Here is a 24,910-nt window from a genome sequence, read left to right on the forward strand (position 1 = left end):
TATATTTAATTTTACCCCAGTGGTTTTGTGGAGAGGAAGAACAGGGACGTTTTATGATTTTTCTGAAAAGAGCTCTGAAACCAGATCAGTGCAAGCCCTGTAACCCCTGTAGGTGTTTATGGCAGTAACATCCCCAGCCGGGAGGAATCCCACTTCTTGGCAGTTCCTGTGTAGGCTTGGAGGCAATTCTTGTCAAGTCTTTTATTTGGCTTCCTCAGGAATTGGGAGGTTACACAACAGATGGTAAGTAAATAGTGGAGTGAATAAATGGAAAGCCAAATACGTTGTGCTTCAAAGGACACCCTTCTCAAAAGAGTTTTAAAAGGGAATATGACATAACTGAAAAAAAAGGAATAACTTAATTTGTCCTTATCCTGCAAACCCAGGTTGTTAGGAATAGCATTATAGCATGTTACTAATGAGTATTATTACTCTTTACTCCTTCTTAGCCTTCGGGAATGGGACTGAATGTCTCGGTCTGGTTACTGCTGCTTCATCTGTCTTTGTCACAGAAACCACTGTGAAAGAAGCTGCTCCTTTCAGCAGCCAAGCAAAAAAAAAAGTCCAAAAGTGTACACATAGTGAAACCTCTGTACTAAAAGTGTGTTCCTTTGTGGTTGGTGCTGAGACACATCAACAGGAACTTGTCCTGTCAGAGGAGAGAAGGGTTTTCATTTTGCCAGTGCTGTTAGATTGGGGCTTTTATGGGAATCAAATGTATGTTAAGGAAATATCTGAGAGTTTCCCACAAAATTCATAAAATCTCATTACACTAGTTTACATTAAAAGGTCCAGATGCAGTTGTTCACATGACATTATGTGGTCGCACACAAAGTGCCTGCTGTGTGACCCTTCAAGTTTGATAATAGTAGTAATTGTGGACAGGTTAACCTAATAGACAAAATAATAATAGTTACTTTACTGAGTAATTAAAGCCTCCAAAAGAGGAAAAATAGTTCTGTTTAGATACTACCCAGCCAAAGAAAATAAGGACTGAGACCTCAACAGTAGCTGAGATTTATGGGATTCTGGTGTTCACTGAAAAAAAAGGGCTTATATCAACTATATACTAACTTAAAATTAATTCAACATTTGTAATGTTACATCTATATTGTAACTGTATTTGTGTGTTTAAGCATGTTAATGTGAGACAGCTGCTACAGCTTCATACAGAGATGAAGTCCAAATGATGAGCCGGTTTTGCATGCAATAGGGAGGATCTAGTACTCTTCATACTTCAAAGTGTTGTAGAAAAATGCTCTTTCACCACAGAACTTTGTCTTGGCACTAAGTAAGCAGTAAGTTGTATCTCGCTGCAGGTTTTTCGGATTTCCACTGGTTCGAAGTTCAAAACTGTAGATGCTTGTTATCTGCAAGTCAGCAGAAACAGCTGACTTTCCTAAGTGCTTTGGTAACACTTGTGAAGATGAGAAGCTCTTAAAGATTACCAAGGTGTCTACCAATGACCAATATGCCCACAGATGAAGTCAGATGATCTTTGGAGTTAACAGTAGTGCTAATTCCTCAAAGATTGCAGAGAAGCTGCATTGAGAGTAAAGCAGACAGACATACTGCAAACACACTCACTCTTTAGTGAACACAACTTGTGCTTTTCTGCACTTGATCTTTTGAGTTGTGTCATTTGCTGTCATGTAATTCTTGCTTTTTGAATTAATGAGTTTATTTTCCAGGTGAGATCACTGTGACAGACACACTTACATGATGAGCGGGTATTCATTAAGGATTTAAATCTTCTGTTGAGTTCTGTGCTAATTTTACTTGCTTGAAGAGGCTTTGAACAACTGTATTTTGCAGCAAGAGACATTTCTCACTTCAGCCATGAAATTATCCCATCCAGTATTGACACACCCTCTTTGCTTTTATTGCTGAAAGTCCAGAAATAAATAAACATAGAAATGTGTTCTAGAAGGGGAGTTTTTACACTTAATGCATGAATCCTACAGCTTGTTTAATTCCTGAAATGCATTTTTTCCCCCTGTTGCATTCAGTATTTGGGCATTGGTAGTCTGAGCTGTGGGCAGTAGTATTATCATCTGTCTGTCTGTAGTATTATCATCCACAGCAGTCATGCCTGCCCGCAGCTGCCTGGAACCAGAGGGCTCTCATGAAGTTGTAGTCCAAAACGCTTGATCATTCCAGGCTTCCTATAATTTGTCTTTATCCCTTTATTTATTTTGAAAAACATTGTCAATACTTTGTAGTAATTTATTTTCATTGTCTTTGGGAAAGTTATCTTGACGTGATTGATTTGGGCACAGGTATCAGATGAATACATGCCAGCATGACTTTGCTCACATTTTATCACTGATACTATTGCCATGGAGTGATATTATTTTCTATACTAGGTGTGAAATGAGCCTTGATGAAGGCACTGAGTCTGCATCCTTTTTCCTTTAAATGCCAAGGTGATGACATTATAAAGCTAACGATAATTTTTCTGAAATTTCACAGTCTGTTGCTAGCATATTAAAAAATAGTGGAACTCTTTGTAAGGGGAAAGATTATTAAAGGAGGGTGAATATACCATGGCACAGCTTGCTTCGAATTTTGTATTAAATGAATTTATATTAATTCCATAATAAACAAGAAATTGTGTAAGAGTGCTTATTTGTGAAAAATTGTAGTTTAAGAATTTTGAAACACTGAAGATTTAATTCTCCTGTAATTAAAGGAGTCATTGAGACTGTAGGGAAGCTAGAGCAACTATTAGTTACTTTTCAGCATGTTATAGATATTATAGATTAGATGGCAGGACAGGAAGGAGACACTTGCAGGGAGGAAAATAATGCTGAGAGAGACCTTTTTCTGCATGCTGGCTTGCATAGAGGGCTTTTCTTTTGCCTGGAACCCACAGGTGGTGACAGTGGGGTTAGTTTCAAAATGTGTTGGAGTGCAGTCATGGTCAGTTCAAATCAGTCCCTCAGGATTCCATGCTGTAATAGAGAATACTGCCTATGCTGGGAAATGGATTTTGACATACATTTTGCAAATGCCTTTGCATTCTACCATGATAGCGTTATTAAAATCCTGAATTCCTCGTGCTGCAGAACAGTAGGAATTATAGCAATGTTGCCATGTTTTTTTATCTTCGGCACAGAAGGTATCATGTTCTTTTTATCATTTTTATCTCTGTACTATAATTTTCTATGAATACTATAGTGGAATTTTGTAACTTCTTTCCTGCCTTTTCTTAGAATCGGGTGGAAAAAAAATTTAACTATATTTCTTTCCTGTCCTTTCTCATGGCTTAGAAAGTGTTTTTATTTTTTTTTTCTTCTGAGAGTTCCTACAGTTTTCTTTCTGTCCTTTCTTTGGTCTCAGCCTATCCTTCCTTTGCCTTCTTGTTTATTAAGTACTTTAAAAGGTATTGGCATGTGGCTATATATTTACAAAACAAATATCAACTTGAATTTGCTCTTGGGATTTTGAGTTTGCTCTGTGCATGGAGCTGCACATCTTCCTGGAAAAACTGTGGCAAGCAAGAACAGTGCATAACGCTGGTGTCAGTGTCTTTATATGAAAACTCGTTCTTCCCTTTAGTTGTTTCGGTTCTTCACACATGAGCAAAATTTGAATGGAATTTGTCCTTTTGACTTGTTCAATTTATTCTTTTGCTTTAAAATTGTCTTTCTAGTGTAATTAATTTAGGTTACTAAAATTCCTTTTTCTTGTGAACTGGAGAGGCCTTTTTTTTTTTTCCCCTCTTACTAGTAGTCTGAGATAGAGGAGCCATAATGACTTCAGAAAGAGTATTTTTTGGCTCTGAAATTACCTTGGAAATTGATGTTATTTTTTATGAATGGGTGAATTATTCTAATTTGGTGGAAGTGGATTTTTACAGGATCGGAAAAGAAAGACCTTTGCATTGTGGGCTGCGAAAAGCCTGATGCTGTAGCCAGTATGGTATTAGTATTGAGGGCAGCTTTAGTACAAAGGACTGTACCACTTGGTACCGATGATGTGTATCTGTTGCTTTCTCTGAAGGCTGAAGACCTGGATTTCTCTGATCATCTAATTTTCCCAGAGTTCTGTGCTGAGTTTCCCCTTTGCTCCTTTTCTGCTTTTCTAATCAAATTGCACAGCATTGTGTTTCATAATGCTCAGTCCATGGGTTGATATTCTCATAGTTTGTATTCATTATCACTGATCATAAGAAATCAAGTCTTTGTCTGTCCTGCAAAGTGTGACTAAGAAGCTCCTGATTTTGATGTATTCCCTAGCTTCTTAAGCAGGGCCTATAGAAGATGCCTATGGAACTTAGTGGGAATGAAGTAAGTACTCTTTTAGAGAAAAGAGGGTAAAATACTACGGGATTTAGTAGAGGATCAGTTTGCAGTTCCAGCTTTTTGAACTGCCATATAGAATAGCTTTTTATAATTGTATAGGAAATTATATAAGAGGTTAGAAAATAACTTGGAGAATAAAACCTGATTTTTATTGCATTCTGTAGTTATATACTCATTCTATATTTTATTTTGAAAAGAAAAGGAAACACTATTTTAGCTACTCTTTAGTCATTTCTTTCCAGGCCCAGTATAGTATGACGTGTGCTGTGATCCTGCTGTGACACAGGAGGAGTAGGAACTGTTGGTGGCCCAAAAATCCCACTGGTACTTTTAGGGTGAGACAACTGAGCCTTCTCTCCGTTATTTCTAATTAGAAGAAAGGTAAATTCAGTTCATTACAGAACAGATGAACTGGCTCTCAGTACTTGCCTCTACTGTTGTCCATTCTAACTGCAGTAACATATGACACATGGTGCTCGAGCAGATTTAAACTTGACAGAGCGTTCATGACTGACTGTGTGCATACAGACACTAGTGGTGTCACTGGGAGTTGTGCAGCCAGCGTTACAAACCTTTACTCTTTAACCAGTGTGGCTAACTGTGGAGAAGTAAACTGAGTCCTGCAGAGGAGGAGCAGGCGAAAGGGAGAAGGCTGCAGGAAATGAGACCATGATGTTGGCATTGAACAAGTGACAGAAGAACCAGGAGATGTTGTGAAGGGTCTTTTAAGGATTAGTTATGCTTAACTAATGAATCTGTCTCCTTTGGCATTATTGGAGCCTGCTTAAATATTTTGCAGTTGATACAGTCAACTTCCGTTAGCTGTAATTGTGCATTCCTACCACAACTAGGCAAAAGCTCTAGGCACTTCCTTGCCTTAATTGGTCAGCTTGGATTTTTATATTACAAAGTGCATGTATGAAGCAGTGCATTTATTTGCTTGATATTTTCTCCTGATAATGGCAAACTTGTATGAGTAAAGAATACTACAGTTCCTATGGACAGTTTTCAGACACAGGGAAAACATTTTAAATTGTCACTAGTGAGAGAAAATAAATGTAAATCATACCATTCCATCTTACAGTGTCTTTGGAGACTGCCTCTCTGGCACATGGAAAATGCATTGTAACTTCAAAGAAAGTTTTGCCCCTCAATGACAACACAAAGTATAGTTTTTGTTGTTTATTTTTTTCTATAAATCTCTATAAACCTTGCTTACAAATCTCTTTGAGCATATTGCACAGCCTAGCAGATAATTACTGTATTTGAGTACCTGCTAAGCATCCCCCGCTGTGTGGCAATACTGTTTAGCTGAGCTGCTGTCAAGGAGCAGTTTCTTTTTTCCATGTAGGGTATTTATGAGTGTGTGTTAATGGTAAAGTAGCTCTACCAAGACTTATTAAAGACAGTTCACTGTTCATGAGCTTCAGCTGCTACTGACGTGGTCACTGTGTTCAATTATTTCTAGATGTACTTCCAATACCTTCCGCATTCACTTCAAAACGCACTCATTTTATATCATCCCACCTGTGCTCCTGGTGCATGCAATGTGCATGATGTTACCAGATGTACGTTCAGGCTGGACTGCTGGAGCATTAGGTTACAGATGTGAAAGCAGCTCAAATGAGAGAGTTGTGGATCTTAATGGAGCACAGAGCATGGTGGCTATGTGGAGATTGTGTTTCTGCTTCCTGTCACAAAAAACTGCATCTGCAAAACACAGCAGTTGACTGCTGAAGTGCACAGGCTTCTATAATTCTCTAAATGTGCATGTGTAGAGCTGGTGGGGCAGATGGACTACACTTACTTTGAGGTAGAGCAGGTTCTTCCCACTAAACCCCATCACTCTCAGCATAATTCATTCTTTCATAAATTTCTGAAGTGTATTTTTTAGCAGCTTGTAAGAAGAATCACATTTAAAAATGTTATTTTCCTGCTTTTTTCCTATTAAGATTGCTCTCCTCTCTTTTCATTCTTAGTTTTCACCTCTTTCTGAAAAGTCTAGTTCTTTGATGGTAGCACACATGCATATTCATGGTGTGTTTTTTTCCTTCGGAACTGACTTTTTCAAAATGTCAATTTTTAATTTTAAGTTTTGCAGTTAAGACAGTGGGTTTCTTCCAACTGCATGCCCCCCCCCCCCCCCCCCCCCCATCACTTCTCTGCTGGAGATAATTTGAGCTTGCACAGGTGCCACTCTTGCTTTAGGCCACGTGTTCTTCCATAATTACCTAATATCAATTCATATTCTTTAGCCTTTCTATCAGTTCATTTCAGTCCTGCTCAGTGCATCATCCAGCTCCATCTTCCTTCTTGGTGGAGGGCTCTGGCACATTGATTGGGGTCTCTAGCAGTGATTAGTTATTAGTCATTACCAGTGTTCCCACAGGCTCGGGAGACCTTACTGCAATCCCCATGGACAGAAGCATGGATGGACATCAAGGATTAGTAGATCATCAGAGGAGAAAGAACTTTACTGGCACTACTCCACCATTTTCTAGGACATTATCAGAGGCTGAGGTTTACCTTTCTACAGTGCTGACCAATGCCAGCTTCACACTCAGTCAAGGGGGTAGATATTTTTAGTGCTGAAGGATGGGAGTCTGCAGATCCGTTAGCCCAGCTTCTCAGTGCAAGCTGTGACTGATGTCAAGTGTTTCCCATTTGAGAAATGGGAAATAGAGAAGAAAGACTGGCATTTATCTTGGCCAGAAAATGAATGAAAGGACACAGTAGAGGAATTATGAAATAATGAATATTTCAGAGTAGATATTAGGAGTTTTTCACTCCTTGTCTAACAACATAAAATACTCCCTTAAATTGAAGAGGCATAAATTAAAAAATGATGAGATAAAATTGTTCCCGAGTAGAAAATTTGTAGCCATGACTTGTCTTGGCAAATAGTTTAACATCTTTGGAGAAAGCTTGGACATTTATGCACATAACACAAGTAAAGAAAGTTCCTTCAGAAAACTTTGGGAAAGAATAAACTCCTGACCTTTGGTTATTACCCTATTTAACTATTATGTTGAATCCTTTGTGGGGGAGGAGAAGAGAGGAGAGAGGAAGAGAGTGGTTTTATTGATTGTGGGGTTCTTGCATCTTACTCTTCAGGCTCTGGAATGGCCATTGTCCAGGAACAAGGTCCCGGACTAAAGACTCAGTTGTTCTGTTCCAGTCTGGAAGTTTTGCATCTTTATAATGTTCCTTCAAAAGCTACAGTTTCACTTGTGAAAGAAGGGGGGGGGGCGGGGAAGAGGTTATAATGTGGTGGGACAAGCTAGGAAACAAGCTCTGATTCTGTGCAGTGGAACAAGATCTTGAGAATAAAATACACTTGTGTATTTACAAGCGAAGTGGAAACCAGTGGTGCAAAGTGGAGAGAGCACACACTGTAGCCCAGATATCCCCATCTCTCTACTGTATGCTCTCCAGTGTCTCTTGTGTGGCTGAAATAGAATAGCTCTGTTGTGAAATTTTAGCTGCTGTGATTCCCATTTGTATAGTTTAACAGGAGCCAGGTCTCTGTAAGAAACTGTTTGTTTAAAAAGTTAAAATGAAAAGACTGTTGCTATGTGTCTGCTGTATAGCTGCTGGTGAGGGGGAGCTGCCACTCTCCGCAGAGGTACAGGAAAGGATGGGGCTAGGGGTAAAATGACATGGCAGAGGTTGTGAAAAACAAGCTAATTTTTTGGCCAGGTGGTGAAAGCTCCAATAAAGGCAGCTGAGATTAACTAGCATCATGGACAGGTACCAATAGTATGCGTGAGAGATGGAAGCAATTGAGAGTAGAATGTCATTATTCAGCAGTTCCCTATTCTAACATGTTTCTCCAGAAAATGGAGGAGCATTACACAACAATGAAAATTAAAGAGCTACAAATTTAGCTCATAGATGTGACAAAACTGCAGGGATCCTTTTGGCTTAATAAGAATATCTGGTCTGTGTATAGTTTAAGTACCATGCTACAAATGGTCTCATCTATTAGTTTGAGAAAAATGTAATGAGGAAGTAAGGAATGGATCGTCTAAAAGTAGCACATGTGATAAAGTGATTTAATATTAGAGACATACTGTCTGAATATTCAGGGATGCCTCAATCCTCCCTAAACATATGGATGTACAAATTCTGCATACACCAAGTTGGACATAGACTTCTTTTTGGAGTTGCTATGTTTTTAATTTTTGTTTCTGCAGAGCAGATACTGAAGAATGCCTCTACTTGCCAGCACCATTTTGCTCTTCTGATCGCTGAAGCTGACATTCATTCCAGTTAGCTGTTTTGATCACTGAAGGGGCTACATCCAAAATGTTAAGAACCAGTCCCCAGAACAGAGTATTTCCTTTTCCTAAGAGAAAGCAAAAGACTTCAGAGAATTCTGGAGCTGAACAAATGGACCTAGCCATCTGGTTTTCATCATTTTCCACTTCAAAACAGCTCTGACTTCTTCTGCTGTGCAAGAAGTATAGCAACGGTGTAGGACTCCAGTGTCCTCTATGTGGGAGAATTCCTCATCAGAAAAAAAAGGGATGCTTCTGTCTGTATCACTGATGTGGCCAATTTATACCCTGTCAGCCCTTCTCATTTCCTTCCTGGAACTTAATCCGTCTGTTGCTTTTACCAATTAAAAATTTGCTGCTAGTACACAGTGTGCTTTCCTTAGCTGTTAATACTATAAAACTTAGCCACATTCTCTGCTTGTAGATGTGCTTGAGCTACTCCCACATATGATGTTCCTTTTGTTATGTGGTGTATTTTGCAAAGGCTTAAGGTTCATCAGGTATTAGATTATGCTATTTAAAAGCTCTCAACTCATGCAGCAACAGGTATTGATGAAAAAAGTAAATGGAGTTTGTAATGCATCAGCTGTAATGGGCTGTGGTCCACTTGTGCTGACGGTTCGTGGCTACAGTATTGGTTATTCTCTACCCTTTCTCTTTGCTTTGACCCTGTTAGTTGGCTCTGGACTGTTCTGACCTAGAAACTTTTGTAACTTGGCATTTCTCAACTTCTCAGCTGGGTAGTGGGTATGGCCCAGCAGGACAGTCTGCTCTTGGGTCCCCATCTGATGTAGGTGCATCCATCACGTTGTCAAATGAAACGTGCATGTAATGCACCATCTGGCTGTGTATCCTGACTTGCTGGTCTCGTGGCCATCATGAAATTGCGGTTGTGCAGAGAGGCTGTATGAACAGAGATGGATTGTAAGAGAAGGAAGGCTGGTGCACCTCGCGGTTTCATTCAGACATCTAGCCTGGTCTGCAAAGGGGATTCTGGCCCCATAATTCTGAGATGGTGTAGTTAATGACCTAGATGTTACTGTGTTCATTTGAAGATCTGTAGCTTGTAAAAGGGTGTGTACACATAATTATTTTCATTATTGATATGTTTGGCTTAGTTGGCATGATAATGCTTATCAGGTAAAATTTACTAGCCCTTCACTAAACATTGTACGCCTGATAAGTGTAATTCCATAATACTAATTAGGATTTGTAGTTTGGAAGGAGAAAGGGATTTATGGTAAGCTCTGTTTTAGATATTGAGAGTATTTAAAAGCTCTGTCTTTAGAAAAGCTTGTGTTGAGTGGTGGTGACTTTGTGGTGCTTCTGCATATCATTGCTTAAACATCATGGATCATAGGTGATGTCCTTTAACTTTTTGGGAGTGGCTCTGCCACCTCCACATATTCAGAGCTGGGCCATCTGAATCCTATTTATAAAATATATAGCTAACTTAAACTGAAGAAGTTGCTGGTTTAGTTACACACATTGTGCACTCAGTGGGTTTTGTATTTCAGACCAAATAAAGTATAAAGGCTTCTTTTTTGTTAGACAGTATCCCAGATTTACTTCATGTCATGCAATTGAGGTTAATATTTTGCATGTTCTTTGCCTTTTGATCTTTCTGATGATTGCTTATTGTTGCACATTGTGGTCTGCTAGTGTCTAAATTGTGTGAGTGTGAGACTTGTATAGAGCAAAAATAGCTAGAAACATAGACGTGTAGTGTTGGAGATTTAGGAAACAAAATGGTGATATATGAAAAATTGATTTAGAAGGAAGGAGGGGAAAAATGTCTCTATACTGTGTCAGGCTTCATTTCTGCACCAATTATTAGGAGATGTATAGATCCCTTGCTAATTTTTTGTCTACAATGAACAAAATATGACAATATTTTTTTTTCAAGTGCTATGAATACATTATTCAAGCTGTGAGTTTGGCCATGTTTTAAATTTTCCATAAAAGCAGAAACGAACTAAGAGAGCCCTCATCTGCGTACTTCCAAATATAAATTGGCTATGATTTATAAGACTCCAGTTACACAAAATATATGCTTTCTTTAGGAGAGAGTTTATTCTTTTTAACGCTTAGGGACAGAACTTTTACAGGGAATAACTGAAAGTAGTGCAGGCCATATTTCTGAGAGCCAAGCTAAGGCACTTACTGATGATTAGAAGATGTTATTATTAGTGTGATTTTGCACATAAGCATGTTAGCAGATATTCATAAGGGAACAGGGCAGTAGGGGCCACCTTTTGAAGAGATTCAGGTCCCACAACCTGCAGATCATTCCCTGTGGGATTTGCGAACTTCTGTGACTTCAGTGGACACACAAACGCCTTCAGTAAAACAAAACAAAACCACCCCCCCAACTGCCCCCTGCCCCCTGCAACCCTAAGAACAACAACAAAAAATAATCAACCCCCCCAAACCAAGAAAGCCAACCCCAAACCCCCTGATTCTAACTGGCATCAGACTCCTTCAACAAAATGGTGAATTGCCAACTTGCAGAGCAAGGAGCTGGAAACAGAAATGTTACTGACTGACCACTGTTACCACACTCCAGAATAATCACGGATTTTTATCTTTTTTTTTTTCCCTGTCTTCTTTCACATATTCCCTGTGGGGCAATTCAAGATCATCTTTTTTGTCATCCTAACTGCTGGAAGACATGGGAGGATATTCAGGCTCCAGCATGTAAACGAGCAGTGTCTGAATACTGGAGGGCATTTCGTATTTGTTAATATTCAGCAGACTGAATGAGCATTCAGATTCAGAGTGTTAGAGGTGCAAAGTGATAGAAACCTTTGCCTGCATACGCTGATATGTCTTCTAAAGCCTCTCTTGAAGTGGTGCTGTTGAACCTCACCATGCTGATCAAAACAGAACAAGGCAAACCAGGATGATGATGATATTGCTGTTATCTGACTACATTAGTACCATTGGCTACAGTCATTACACAGCCTGACTTTTAATGGATGTAATAAGAATACCCGTTTTTCAAGGGTGTGTAGATGAGAGTAGGTAAATTAAACAAATCCATTGTCACTTATCCTTTTGACTGCTACCTGAGTCAATGAGCTAAATACTTGTAAAAGAAGTATGGCTAGAAGGAAGCCCACCACTAATTGAAGAAATAAACTGAAACAGCAGGTCAAAAGCTGATGCCATGTGGAATGCAAAAGAACCTGTCTAGCTTTGATAAACTTGCTTGTTTTGGTTTGGTTTTTTCGAGGAGGACTCCTTCCTGATTAGGGAAAGGTGGTGATCAGTCAACTTGTTGCTTCAGCAAACACCCATGTGCAATGCATAGAGTAGCCACAGCTGTAATGGGAGGGACTGGACCCTGAGTGGACTGCCTCTGAGACTTTCTCTGAGCTTGAGCTAAGCTGTGCACTTTCTAAGATAACCTACTGCTAGGGCTCTTCGGGCAGTAATGATATCTCAAAGGTTGCTTCTGTAGTGACTCTCCAGCTGGCCTGCCATACTACCCTTTCACCTATGTTAAACCTCCACATTTACACAATGACTGCAGCAATTTACAAGTGTATTTGTAAGTGGCAATTTGGGCAGCCCACACATGGTTTTTGTTTACTATAAATGTGCAATAACAAACTCTTTTACTCTGACAGCAAAATCAGTTTAAGAGATTTCTACCCTGGCTGCTCGTTCATCCTTGCTAGTGTGACTTTGAAGTGAACTAGGAGAAGAATTTTTGAAATCATCTGACTAAATACAAATAAAGCTTCTTGGTTTTTATTCTGTTTTCTGTTTCTTTAAATGGAGGAATTAAGCTCTGCTGCTAGGGATCTTGTTCACAATGTGGCTCCAATAAATAGTTGTATCGGTCTAGCCAGCAGTATTGGTTGGAGCATTGTGGTTTGTGGGCAGGAATTAGCAGCTCAGACTGGTTTGGGGGCTTGGAAAATGTTTGCACAAATGTGTAAGTGTACAGTTTCAGCCTGTGTTAAGTCCATGCCACTGTTGAAAGAGCTTTTAGGCTCTACCTGGACTGCACTTTCCTGCCACCCTCCTATCCCAGGGTAAGCTGCATCAGGAAATGGCTTGGCTGAACTCTAATGTTGCACCAATAACAAAGCTTTTATGATGAGCTTTTCCTAGATCATCTCCTTGATCTGACTCAAAGTCCAGTTGCACAAACCTGCGTGCCAAAAGGAAGGGAGAGGCAGCTGGGTGCAAGGTTGCTTATCTATTTCTGCAGCTCTTTCTCTCCTTTGTAGCATCCTCCTGTAATTTGTCTATTAGAGACATCAGTATAGTTGAAAGAGCTTTTTATCATTAGTGTTCTGTTTTAAGGTGAAACACCTAGTCTGCATTCAGGATATGTATTTTGATCATTTAGGCTCAGTTAGATAGTGTATCACATTACAGCTTCATAAATATAGCAATTATGTTGATTGATCTAAGCAAAAAAATGGAATTCTTCTAAATAATTTTAATGTCATAATACATGCTGCCAATCAACATCATATTATCGATTTATTGTTCATAGTAAGGCATTCTAATGGGGAAAATGACCTAAGCAACAAGATAGCTAGTACCTTGAGTTGTGTGTTCTAAACCATCTTATTAAAAATAATTTTAAAATTAATTCTGCCACCAAAAGTTAAAACATGCTCCAGTTCAAGGTCATTAAAATAACATGTTCTCTACAAAATATTGTCTCTATTTGTGTGATAGATATTCTAGATTATTAAACCTATGACTCCTTGCTTTGTGCAGTTAGCACAGAGTAGGGAAATTTTTGTGCTCTGCTGTTGCTTGGCAGAGGTAGTCAGACTTGGAGCTCTGCAGCTTACTAAAGTTAATGAATAAAAATGGATTTGTACTTAAACTCTTAACAGCGCATAGCAACGTTTAAGCATGTTATAAAATCTAAAATTATAGCAGAGTATGTGAGCAGCATTAATGAATGAATGGAGCTGCTTTTACTGAAAAGTAGGGATCTTTGATGTTTAAATAAGGCTTTAGTCCTGCAAATATTTGCTAGTCACTATGAGAATTAGTTTTCCTTCCTCAGAAATATGTTCTCATTTCATTTCTGTTTTTCCAGTTTACACAGGCAATAAAAATAATTGATGTTATATTTGCATGATAAGGAAGGCAATGTAGACCAAATAGAGTGACAGAGTAGATGGTCCTTTTAGCAGATATTTTCAGTGCTGGAACCTAAGCTTCCTGCTCCCAAAACACATTTTATGACCACTACTGTACCTCATAATAAGTAGGCATTAGCTGCACTGCTGCTTGCTATGAATTCAGACATCAACAACTGTATTTTGTAACTGTCTGGATCCTGTTGGTGTGTTAAGAGTGATAAGGGCATGCCTTCCAGATTGGACCTGTCTCCCACACTTATGGATCCTGGCTGGCATCAATGGGATTTAGCTGCTCATGCTGTTTTGCAGGAGGCATAGCAACAAAACTGAAGGCATGTCAGGAACTTTTGGGTTAAATAGGAGTGAATTCAGGCTCTGGCTACCATCAGAGCAGGAATTGCAGATTACTATATGGACTGAAATGCCCATTTCTTCCTTGATCTGGACTTGGCTTGCTGGAAGATGTCTGGTGTTCAGACTGAAAGCATGGTGCTGTAATGTACTTATGCTGTTTTCTCCTCTGGTGATTTTCATCTTTCTTGCTTTCTATAGACTAACTGAAAGCAGTAAATCAAAGATATGTCAATATTTTTATTGGCAGGTTTGTTCATTGTCATCAGTTATATACACAGAAGAGCACAGAAGGCAAAAAGCTAAAAATCTCATAATTGTTCATCAAGTAAAATATGTTCCCTTTCATTTACTTGTCTCAGGGAAGATACAGAATGTTATAAAAAAAATCAATGTTTTATTAAAAAAATAAAAATCAGTATGATCTTTTATGACAGATCCATATGTGAAATGGCGTTAGTCTTACCTCATTTTAAAACATTGTAGTTTATTGGGAATTTCTATACAATTCGTGGGGGCCCCCACAAGCAAAAAAAAAAAAAAGGCAGGTAAGCACAAAATGCATTTGCTGAACTATTTCATAACTGTTTGAAAGGCCAAAAACAAAAGCCCTATCATAATTAAGAAATGTAATGCTTACTTGAGGTTACAGTGAAGAGCACATTCCACATGCTGTCACTGAGCACAGAGGGTGTCCACCCTCTTTGTCTGCTTGCATTTAGGCTTCTGTACTTTCACTTTAAAGGTTGTTGAGATTTAATTAATGAATGCTTCTGGGACTTGAATGAAACAGTTATGAGCACCTTTGGAAAACTGATAATTCTGGAGTGACCTGGGGGAATTGGCATCTGCTGCAGGAGAGGTTAGCAAGGTCATGTCTGTGAGTGCTTGCTGTCAGTTGTTAGCTGTGGTAGTCTCCATGCTATAGTGGATGAAAAGAATGTAGAAAGATTGACATTAGTCAAGTCTATTGACCTGATTAGGACAGTGAAGATACTTTGCATCAGAGCAAGGATGAGGACTAAGGATTTTGCTATTCTTTGTTTTTGGAAGTATGTGGTACCTGTGGTGGTTGGCAAAGTGAGCATCAATGCCAGTTGAATGTTCAACTTAAATTCCAGATACTATTTTGATTTTTGGCTTTCCAGATGGAGCCCAGTTTGAGGATGAGGAGTGGGGCTTTCTGTGTTGTCAATGCAAGTTGTTGTTCAAGGACAGGCAAACAGCTCCTGTTCTTGAAGTCAAGGCTTATGCCTTTAGGACTTCAGCAAGTGGATGTGAAGCTTTATTCCTGTTTCTGTACATTAAACCTGCTGTATGAGGGAGGTGGGCAGTGATCATGCATGTTGAGACAGACAGATAAAAATCCAGAGAAGTAATGTACTTATTAAAATGCTTCAGGTCTGGTGTCAGTGTTATTGCCCACACTGCCTCAGGCAGCTATGAGGTAAAGATCATTGGTTTGTATTTTATATACTATTTTCTTGCCAACCAGGCTTATAGGTGAGGGCACTGAACTGAAGATGTCAGATGATGTGTGTTTCTGGCAGCTCACGTGCTAATCTCACAGGTACACTTACACCCAAATGACTCTTGAAGAGTATCAACTCCCAGTAATTTCACTGCCAGTATTTCTACAATCTCCTTTTACTGACAGCATGCCACCAACCCAGGCTGCTCCTCTACTTCCCTGTGGCCATGGACCTGGCATGAAGGTTTGGTGTAGCAGATACTTCCACAGTACTGGTGGTCAGCTGTTCTGGTGGAGTTTGGGTTGCCTACATGTGGAATTGCAGCACTTACCTGGTAAGGGTCTGCCATCAGGCATTGCTGTACTGCCATGAACAGGCCTGGTCTCCTTCAATACTTTAATTGGAATGATGTTGGATTTTGTGTCGGTGATTTTGTGTCTGCAGGACAGAACTATGCTTACACCATTCATCAGAAGTGTAACTCCATTGCTAAAACATTTCCTTTCAGTTTCCTGGTAGTTTCCCTATGTCTGTATCCATTTATTTTTGTCCTGTCTTACATTTGATGATGAATATTTTGGAGTAGTGAAGTATGTTTTTATTTACCCTACATTCTGATTTGCTCTAAACTGAGTGGTGGGAATTAACTTGCTTTTCAAGATATCCATACAACTGAAAGAATTAAACACACGTTTTATGCACAAAATAAAAATGTGTCTTACGCTCTGATATTGAGTCCCCCAAACAGATTTTATGAGCTATGAAAGCGGTATCTTGGTTAGCTGAAATCAAATGGAGTAAACTTGACAAAATATGTTGTATGAGAGCAATTCTTAAGCCATGAAAAATTGAATATTTTTTAGTCTCATTTAATTGCTATCAGAGATGACCACTGTCATGAGTTATTTGGCCAAACTGCCTGCTCTTTCCAATTGTAGTCTACTTGTATTCTGTTGACCTGAAAGCAATAAAATTAATTCTGGTCACACACACGTGAAATTCAGCATTGCAAAGCAGTCAGCTTTAAGGCTACGTACTCTAAATCCTAGAAATGGTCTTTATATAGGTCCTGAATTTTTGATCTGCATGGTTAATAAGATTGTATTTTGTGATGTGGTTTTGCGTGCACAAGTAATTTCTCCCATTTTGCATAGAGTATAAAATACTTACTTTGCTTTTAAAAATATATTCAGTTGTTATAAAACAGGAAATAATGCCTAGAAAAGAAAGTAAAGGAATCTAGATCTATAGACAGGAACTTTATTTTAATGTGTTGAAACAGTAGAGTGACACAGTTAAATATACGCTTGAAAATTTTGAAGCAGTGGAAATAAAAAAAAAAGGAAAAAAAAGAAGAGGGGGGGAGCCTTTTCTTAAAATGGCTTAGTGTTTAAAACAACCTGGACTTTAGGAGCTGATATAATTCTCTATAATCCTATTTACTATTCATTTATTGGCAACACTGTTTCATGCCCATAAAATATGGGGATATATTGCTCATTGCTGTGATCTGAGGATCTGCCAAATGTTTGCTTTCTATAAGCCCTAGTCTCTTCTTCTTCAGCATAGCACTGAAAATTGTTTCTGTTCCCTCCTGTTCAAGTGTATTGCCAGCATTTTTTTCTCCATTCAAACCTGCACATGTGTTATAGGATTAAAGTGTACATCTAGGTGAGGTTAATGATCCTTAATTATACAGTGATTCCCTTCATTTACTTTTCTCTGAGATCAGCGCCTCTTTCTATATGCAAATAGAAGGTTATTTCTGAACTTCCAACATTGTCTAATTTTCTTTCTATCTTCTTATACCCTTTGGTGTCTACCGTAGTTTCCACTATTCATTCTCCTCATGCACTAGTCTGTCTGTTTAAGCATCACATAGATGGATCAGCTTTTTAAAATTGTTCTCCATAGTGTTTCTCTAGGTACCCCTTTTTCCTTCTCCTGAGAGGATGTCTGCATTCCAACCTTTTATTACTTTATTGGTAGTGTCAACAGGACAGAAGAAACTTTCTTTTTCCTCTGACAGATTGCAGTCTAGATGGTGTACAAACAGACTAAAGAACGTAGTCTACAGAAAAGCATGACTGATGGGAGGAGTCCAGCCAGTAGCTATCTATACCATGACTTTTGTTGTCTTTTAAAAATGTGTCCTGGGGAAATACTTTGTGCTGTAGTTACTTATTCCCAAGTTTACACTCCTTAATAACATGCATCTTCAACTCAGTGTATTGAAAACATATTTAGTGAAAGAATGAGAAAGGCTCTGTGAGCATAACCCTTCCTTTTACACCCTTTCTTTTCTCCTAGATCCCAATCTCATATTCAGCGTGTCAGAACAGAAGTGTTACAGATTTGGTACTCTCTTGCCTCCTACATCTCCAAGGCATATAAATCCTTTCAGCTCTATCACCTCCGTGATATTGCCAACATATAACACTCTTGATCAATCCACTGTGAAAATTCCTGCTGATGCCTTCATTTCCTCCTGTTTGGATTGCTGTAATTCACAGCTCTCAGGCACTTAACTGCTGTAATACTCCATAGGATTGTGTTGTGGTTTAACCCCAGCCAGCAGCTAAGCACCCTGCAGCTGCTCACTCACTTCCCCCCCACCCAGTAGGATGGGGGAGAGAATCGGGGGAAAAAAAATGTAAAACTTATGGGTTGAGATAAGAACAGTTTAATAGGACAGAAAGGAAGAAAATAATAATACTAATAATAATAAAAAAATGAAAATAATAAAAGAATTGGAACATACAAAAAAAGTGATGCACAATGCAGTTGCTCACCACTCACTGAGCGATGCCCAGTTAGTTCCCGAGCAGTGATCCACCCCCACGGCCAACTTCCCCCAGTTTATATACTGGGCATGATGACCCATGGTACAGAATACCCCGTTGGCCACTTGGGGTCAGCTGCCTTGCCTGTGTCCCCTCCCAACTTCTTGTGCCCCTCCAGCCTTCTTGCTGGCTGGGCATGAGAAGCTGAAAAGTCCCTGACTTAGTCTAAACACCACTTAGCAACAGCTGAAGACATCAGTGTGTTATCAACATTCTTCTCATACTGAACCCAAAACATAACACTATACCAGCTACTAGAAAGAAAAGTAACTCTATCCCAGATGAAACCAGGACAGATTGGTACTAGTGCAGTATGACGTGGTTTGGACAGTGACTACCTTGTGCTTTAATTTCTAAATTCTGTGATAACTTTTAACTATATCTGAAGCATTTTGATTTAAATTCATCATTTATTATGCCTTTGCAGGTACAGTTCAAAGTCTGAGGACTGCATAATTTGCAAGAAAGAAAACAAGTTGCTGAACATAATGGGCTAGACTTCTAACAATACCCTTGAATTGCATACCCATAATTAATCACCCATGCTCAACTGCAGACATAAATGTTAGCATTTACACATGTAACTGTGTGCAGGCACAGGGAGACAGAACCTTTCAGTATTGTCACCCACATTAGATTTCAGGCACAAGAAATAAATTGAAATACTTTTCTTATAAGGGCCAAGTGAATTACTGTTCCATAGCACCAGGGTGGGAGAGTACCAAGAGCACACTAGACTTACGTTTTATCATTTTTTATGACATAAATAACAAAGTATGAGGCTGATGAAATATGTGTGTTGTAGACTTGATTTATATACAGCTGTAAAGCATTTTCAGGGCTGGATCTTTGTTCTGCTGAAGCTGAGCGTGAGTTTTGCCTTTAACTTATCCAGAACAAGTGGTTGGACTGAGGTCAGGATTGGCTGCGCATTGCACCCTGTGCTGCAGCCATGGGATGCAAACTGCAAGGGCATGAAAGGAGTGTGAAGGGCTCTGCGAGCACAGGGCTCCCCTGGAGGAGCCTTCTATTTGCAACACCAGAAACTCTGGTATAATGGCCTTCAGAACTGTAAGAAACCATCTGTGGTGGGGGAAAGGTGCATTGGAGTATGTGGTGCAATTACAGTCACAGTGATACCTCTTCTGAAGTACAGCAATCTTGAGCATCCCATGGAGAAGTGGAGGAGTCCACAGGGTGCTTAAAAACAAACAACAAACCACAACAAGCAAAATAAATAATTGAAATAAAACATGTATCTTTTGGGCTATCTGTAATTTTAAAATTCTGATGGAAGTAACTGGTCCAGAGTAAGATATAGCTTTATAATTTGCCTTGGCACTTTTTACATGGTTTCCCTTTCCCCACCTCCATGCTTTCCAGCCTTCCCAAGCCATGTTTTTGTTCATTTGGTTTTAACTCAGTCCCAGTTTAGTATCTTAATACCAAAACAATTCCCCTGTGGGCAAAGAGCATCTTGAAAGTCACCCCAGGTTTTCACATCTTGTTTGAGGTTTACAGCAGAATTCACGCTGCTTTTTAGATGTAGTTAATAAAGCTGAAAAGAAAAGATGTTAGGCTTGTTTGTCATTCAGCAGTTACAGTTACATGCAAGACTCCACGGGCAAGGTAATTAAGTCTCTCACAGGGACTTGCTGCAGTGTGTGCATCTCTTGCTTTGTGCTGTGCATGCATGTGATGGTCACGTTTAGTTGTGTTGGTAGAGCTCTAGCTCCTTGGAGAGAGGACTGGAAATTAAAACCACCTCCAGTCCTTAGCTTGTATGGATCACCATGCCACCAAGCCCTCTTTCAAGTGAAAACTAAATTAAGCTCTGGGGAGTCTTTTAGAAAATACATAAGGTAAGAATGTCCTGCAGCACTGTTCTGATCTGTGTGTGATGTGGTTTTCATGAGACCTACCTCCACTGGTAAAAATAACATGAAGGGAGAGTAGCTTAAGGTATGGCCGATTGGTATGGCTTAATGTGTATGGCTTTTCCAGTCATGGGAAGTCTACTTGATCGAGATAATTATTGACAGATAAACAAGTAATGTTACAGACAGGTCTAATCGATCTCACATGCTTGTTGGAATAATTATACTGTCCGTAGCGGAGTCATTATTTTACAAACTGCAGACAGACAGCTTAGGTATCAGAACATGTTTGTATTTATTGTGTGTATGCACATTTGCTTTTACAACACAAACAGGTAACTTTTTAAAAAAACTATCTGTGATTTTTGAATGAATGAGTAATAGTTTCACTGGCTTCATTTTTTATCTCTCTTGTTTCCCTGCAGGTGAAGGCAACAGATGCAGATGCTGACCATTTTGGTGAAATTGAGTATTTTCTTTACGATGGATTTCATTATTATGAAAAATCCAAAGCCTTCCAGATTGACCCACGTACTGGTCAGATCTGTGTGTCTCAAGACATTGACAGAGAAGGAGATCCAACCACTTATGATCTCTTAGTAAAAGCTACGGATGGGGTAAGTTTCACCTTTCCATACTGCCAGGTTTGTGAATGCATTTACAAATTTGGATGTGCTGTATACTCTTAATGAGAATGAGAATGTAATTAGTATGTAAAAATTGCATTAATTTGAATAAAATTTCTTACCCCTACAGAGGGCAGAAAGTGATACTTCATAAACCATAAATTTTGACCCAAACTGATAAAATTGGCTGTGAAATCCCCAATTACTCCTAAAGAAGTTGTTGAAAACCATTTCTAGGATGTGTTAGTCCCTGCTGATTTTCCTTCTCCTCTTGGAACTGGTGGACTCCAGGTTACCTCTGCTCCCTGCTTTCAGGATGACTGCAGCAGTAATAAACCAGTAACTTGTGCTAGAGCTGCATGGTTACTGTGGGTGCCAGTGATTTTCTTGGATAAATTCCTTGTCCTTCCTAGCTAGCTGATGCCATTGCTGCTGCTGTGGCTGGGTACAGCCTCCCTGCAGTGGTGTGTCTGAAAGTTTTCCCACTTTACAAGATCTGGTGCTTGGAAGTGGGTATTCATGGTACAGCAAGGGCAGGGTAGTTGCCTGTGCCTGAAATTGTCCATTTCAGATCTCTGTGTGGCAAGGAGGGCAGAGAGACGTTCATTCTGGTGGGAACACATCGAGATGTCTGGGTGCCACATAACAGAAATTTTTGGTAGCACAATTCCTGAAAAAGACTGGAAGAAAATAATTCCTGGGTTCATCTTGTTGTGGAAGTATCTAAAGGTGATTTGCAATGAGAGGCCCAGAAGGAGACCAGCTGGTACTTTTCTTAACTTTCTCTAGCTTTAGTAGTGAACTGTGAAGAGGCTGAAGAAAAAGGTTACTGGTTGGCTTCAAATGTTAAATTAACATAAGGACACTTTAAAAAATGTTATTCAGGTCACATTTTGCAACACAATTTGAGCTGAAAAATGTTGAAATTTTCAGGCTATACAGTCTTTATTCCACACTTTGAATAATTACCTTGCATTTAAGCGTATCTAATATAAATTTTAAAAAATGCAGTTGTGCTAGAAATACTGTATTTTTCATTAAAATGTCTGTGCTTTTTGTTACAGTACACTGGAGAAACTTAGTGAACTATGATTTCCATATTCATGAGTGGATGAACTTAAATAGCTGCAGTTGATGCTTGGTATTAATTGCTGCATTTTGAGAAAGTAGTAGTTGAGGGTATGTTCATATGTTGTTGAATTTGGATGTATGTGTAATAGTTAAGCGATTAATCTGCTTTTTTTTTTTCTTTAGCTATCACTATTTAGTGTTTATTTCAGAGGCTACAGCAGCATTCTCTTGTATTAATAGTGCCTTTAGCAGTGTGCCTCTTCTTACCCATAGGTTTCTTTTGAGGAGAAACAATTATATAAGAATATATTTTTTTGTTTGTATGTTTGTTTCCTGGCTCTTTCTGGTTTGAACATCTAATAATTTAAGAATGTAAGTCTTTTTGTGAGGACAGTGTCTGTAATCTTTACAGGAGAATTAAGTCTATGTGACCATTTTGGAATTTCTCTGATTTGTGATTTCTGTCTTCAAAATTCCTTTCTAGGCAAAATTTTGTAGCATACACCTGAGTACAGATGTCCAAGCCTTGAAAAGTAAAGCAGTCAGTATTGCAATGTATAACAGGAGAAAATTATGTATTCTGCTGTACTTTATCACTTCATTTTTCCTCCTATCACATGTTTTGAAGCTGTATAAATGTAAAGAACACATACTTGTATCTGGAATATCAAGATTAGTCTTACTGATAAAAGCTATGTGAGAGCTGGACAATAGCAGTGAAATTCTGTCAAGTTTCTAAGATATCCGGTCTGGGCTAGAAGATTATCTTGAAAATGTGAAAGAAAACAGGTTTACATGAAAAAAGCTTATTGCTTTTTTTTTTTTAATAAATTACTGCTTCAATGATAAATCTTTCATCCAAAGTTAAAGGAAAACAGCCAATGCATTGAAACTGCAGAGTATTTAATTTTTAAATTGGTCTGTCATTTATCTTCATTTAGGGACCTTGTGTTTTCAGAAGTTCAGTAATTGGAAGAGGGGTTCAATTCTTGATTGCCTTGTCTGTGACAGGCAGGACTTGACCTTTTTACTGGAAGTCAGCACTTTGTAGATCCCATTGATTTCTAAAAATTTGCTCATCTGACATCTAAATACTAAAGCACCTAAATTCAATATTAGCTTTTCAAAATTTTCAATATACCTGAACTTACGTTGATCCACTCTCCACCTTTACAGCAGAATTATAGTAGGGTATTTTATCTCCTGGCATTCTGCTGCTGATTTTGATGGGTTAAAGATGTTAGGTGTGGGGTTCAAAGTAGAGGCTACAGTCAGGGGAGAAATGTGTACAGAAAAGACAGAGGAATAGTGAAGGGTCAGTGTTGTCAAAGATGGGGGAGAGAGATGAAAAGGAAAGAAAATAACAAAGTTAATTAGAAATGAGGAGGAAAAGAAAGTATTCTCCAGGTGGTGCTCAGTTTATCTTACAGCAAAAGTATCAGTTTCCTCCACCTGTTTGTGCCTACTCCATTACATGGTTTTGGAGCTTTGTCAGTCATGTCTTTTATGCATTATGTTGAAAGCGTAATGGGAGAACTGAAACTGCACACAAGAGCCCACAGAGAGGGAAGTGGAAAACAGATTCTGTTAAACTGGTGTTAAATAAACATCCCATGAGAGCTTGTGGGAGTACTCTCACTGATTAAGTGGGGATAAGACTGATCATAATATTAGCATTAGCCTTTTCAGTTGGCAGCACCAGTTTTGGTCCCAAAGTCACTGACTTCACATACATATTTGGTGGTACTTCTTGAAATGCTTTTATGTGAAAAGAAGTCATGTAGCTGGGTTTATAGAAAGGTGTTTGCGCTGAATCCCACAGCATCTGCATCTAGCCCTCTCCTTGGGTCTCCGTCTGAACTGTGGCAGAGTGAGAGCTGTTCCAGTAGTGAGGGTGACCCTCCTGTGATTCACATGCCAGGTCTGCCTGGGACATCCCCCATTTAAACTGCACCCTTAGTCACAACAGCTGTATTTATGCACTTGTGACAGATCAGAAACAGTTTCGGCAGGCATTTTGGGGAGTCTTTGAATTTACAGTCAGCTGAAATTTTCTTGTAATGATATTAAGATTGTAGGGTTTTTTTCTCTCTCTGGAAAAAAAAAATTGGGTGAAGGTATGTTGCTTGGAGAAGCTCCACAGCACTTGAGAGAGATTTAGATCAGACATACTGTGAAATCAAGACTTGCAAAAGGAAAATACAGAAAAACAGGAATTCTAATAAGAGTATATGCATGTTTCCAAAGCAGTATAGAGGACAAAATTAGTACTTTTTTTGGTTTTGAATATGTGCAAATTAGGTCTGATATGTTTTAATTCTATTGTTTGGCTTTTTTTTTTTGGTTTGCTTTCCCAACATGACCAAAATGGACGCTCCATTTCGTGTTCTTCCCTGTTTGATTAGGGGTCTCCAAACTACTACATATGTAAATTTATGCTTCCTTTTTGCTTGTTTTGTGTACTTCTGCCTTAAAGAGTCTTAATGTGAATTCATTTTCACACAGGAAACCTTTTTTTTTTTAACAGCACATAATTTGCTGCTGTACAGTGGCAAATTTTATTGCTATGTATCATGCATAAGTCAATCATTTTGTTTATTCATTTGCATTTTTTATGATGCCCATCACCTCTCTCTTTCTTTCAACCAAATAAACAGTAATGACTGCAGCTGTTAAAGAAAACCTGTCACAATCCAGAGAAATTTAATTGGAATAATGCTAATTTAAATTCTGTCTGGTGGCATCTGTACTATTTGCTTACAGACAACAGTTGCCTGGCCTTTAAAGCCAAAATCTGAGTTGCATAATCTTGGGGTTGGTGCAGAATAAGGGGCATTCAAGAGTGTCCAACGTTGACTCTGGGAGGAGCTGGCCCACAGTTTTCTTCAAAAGCGGGGAAGACTGGATGACCTATGTTTGTGAGAGCTGCTACCAGGCATGGACCAATTCCAGCAACAAACATC

At 38.9% G+C, this 24,910-nt stretch overlaps 1 protein-coding gene across 1 annotated transcript in view; it reads left to right on the forward strand.

Annotated features, from left to right (window-relative positions):
- The window catches only part of DCHS2 (dachsous cadherin-related 2), a 117,959-nt gene that overhangs the window by 23,103 nt on the left and 69,946 nt on the right, over positions 1-24,910 (forward strand). Inside the window, exon 2 of the mRNA XM_049814836.1 lies at positions 20,676-20,867. Within this exon, the coding sequence (XP_049670793.1) occupies positions 20,676-20,867 (192 nt within the window). The remainder of the gene's footprint in view (positions 1-20,675; positions 20,868-24,910) is intronic.

The sequence above is a fragment of the Accipiter gentilis genome, chromosome 12 (assembly GCF_929443795.1).
Source record: "Accipiter gentilis chromosome 12, bAccGen1.1, whole genome shotgun sequence".
NCBI classification, from domain to species: Eukaryota; Metazoa; Chordata; class Aves; order Accipitriformes; family Accipitridae; genus Astur; species Astur gentilis.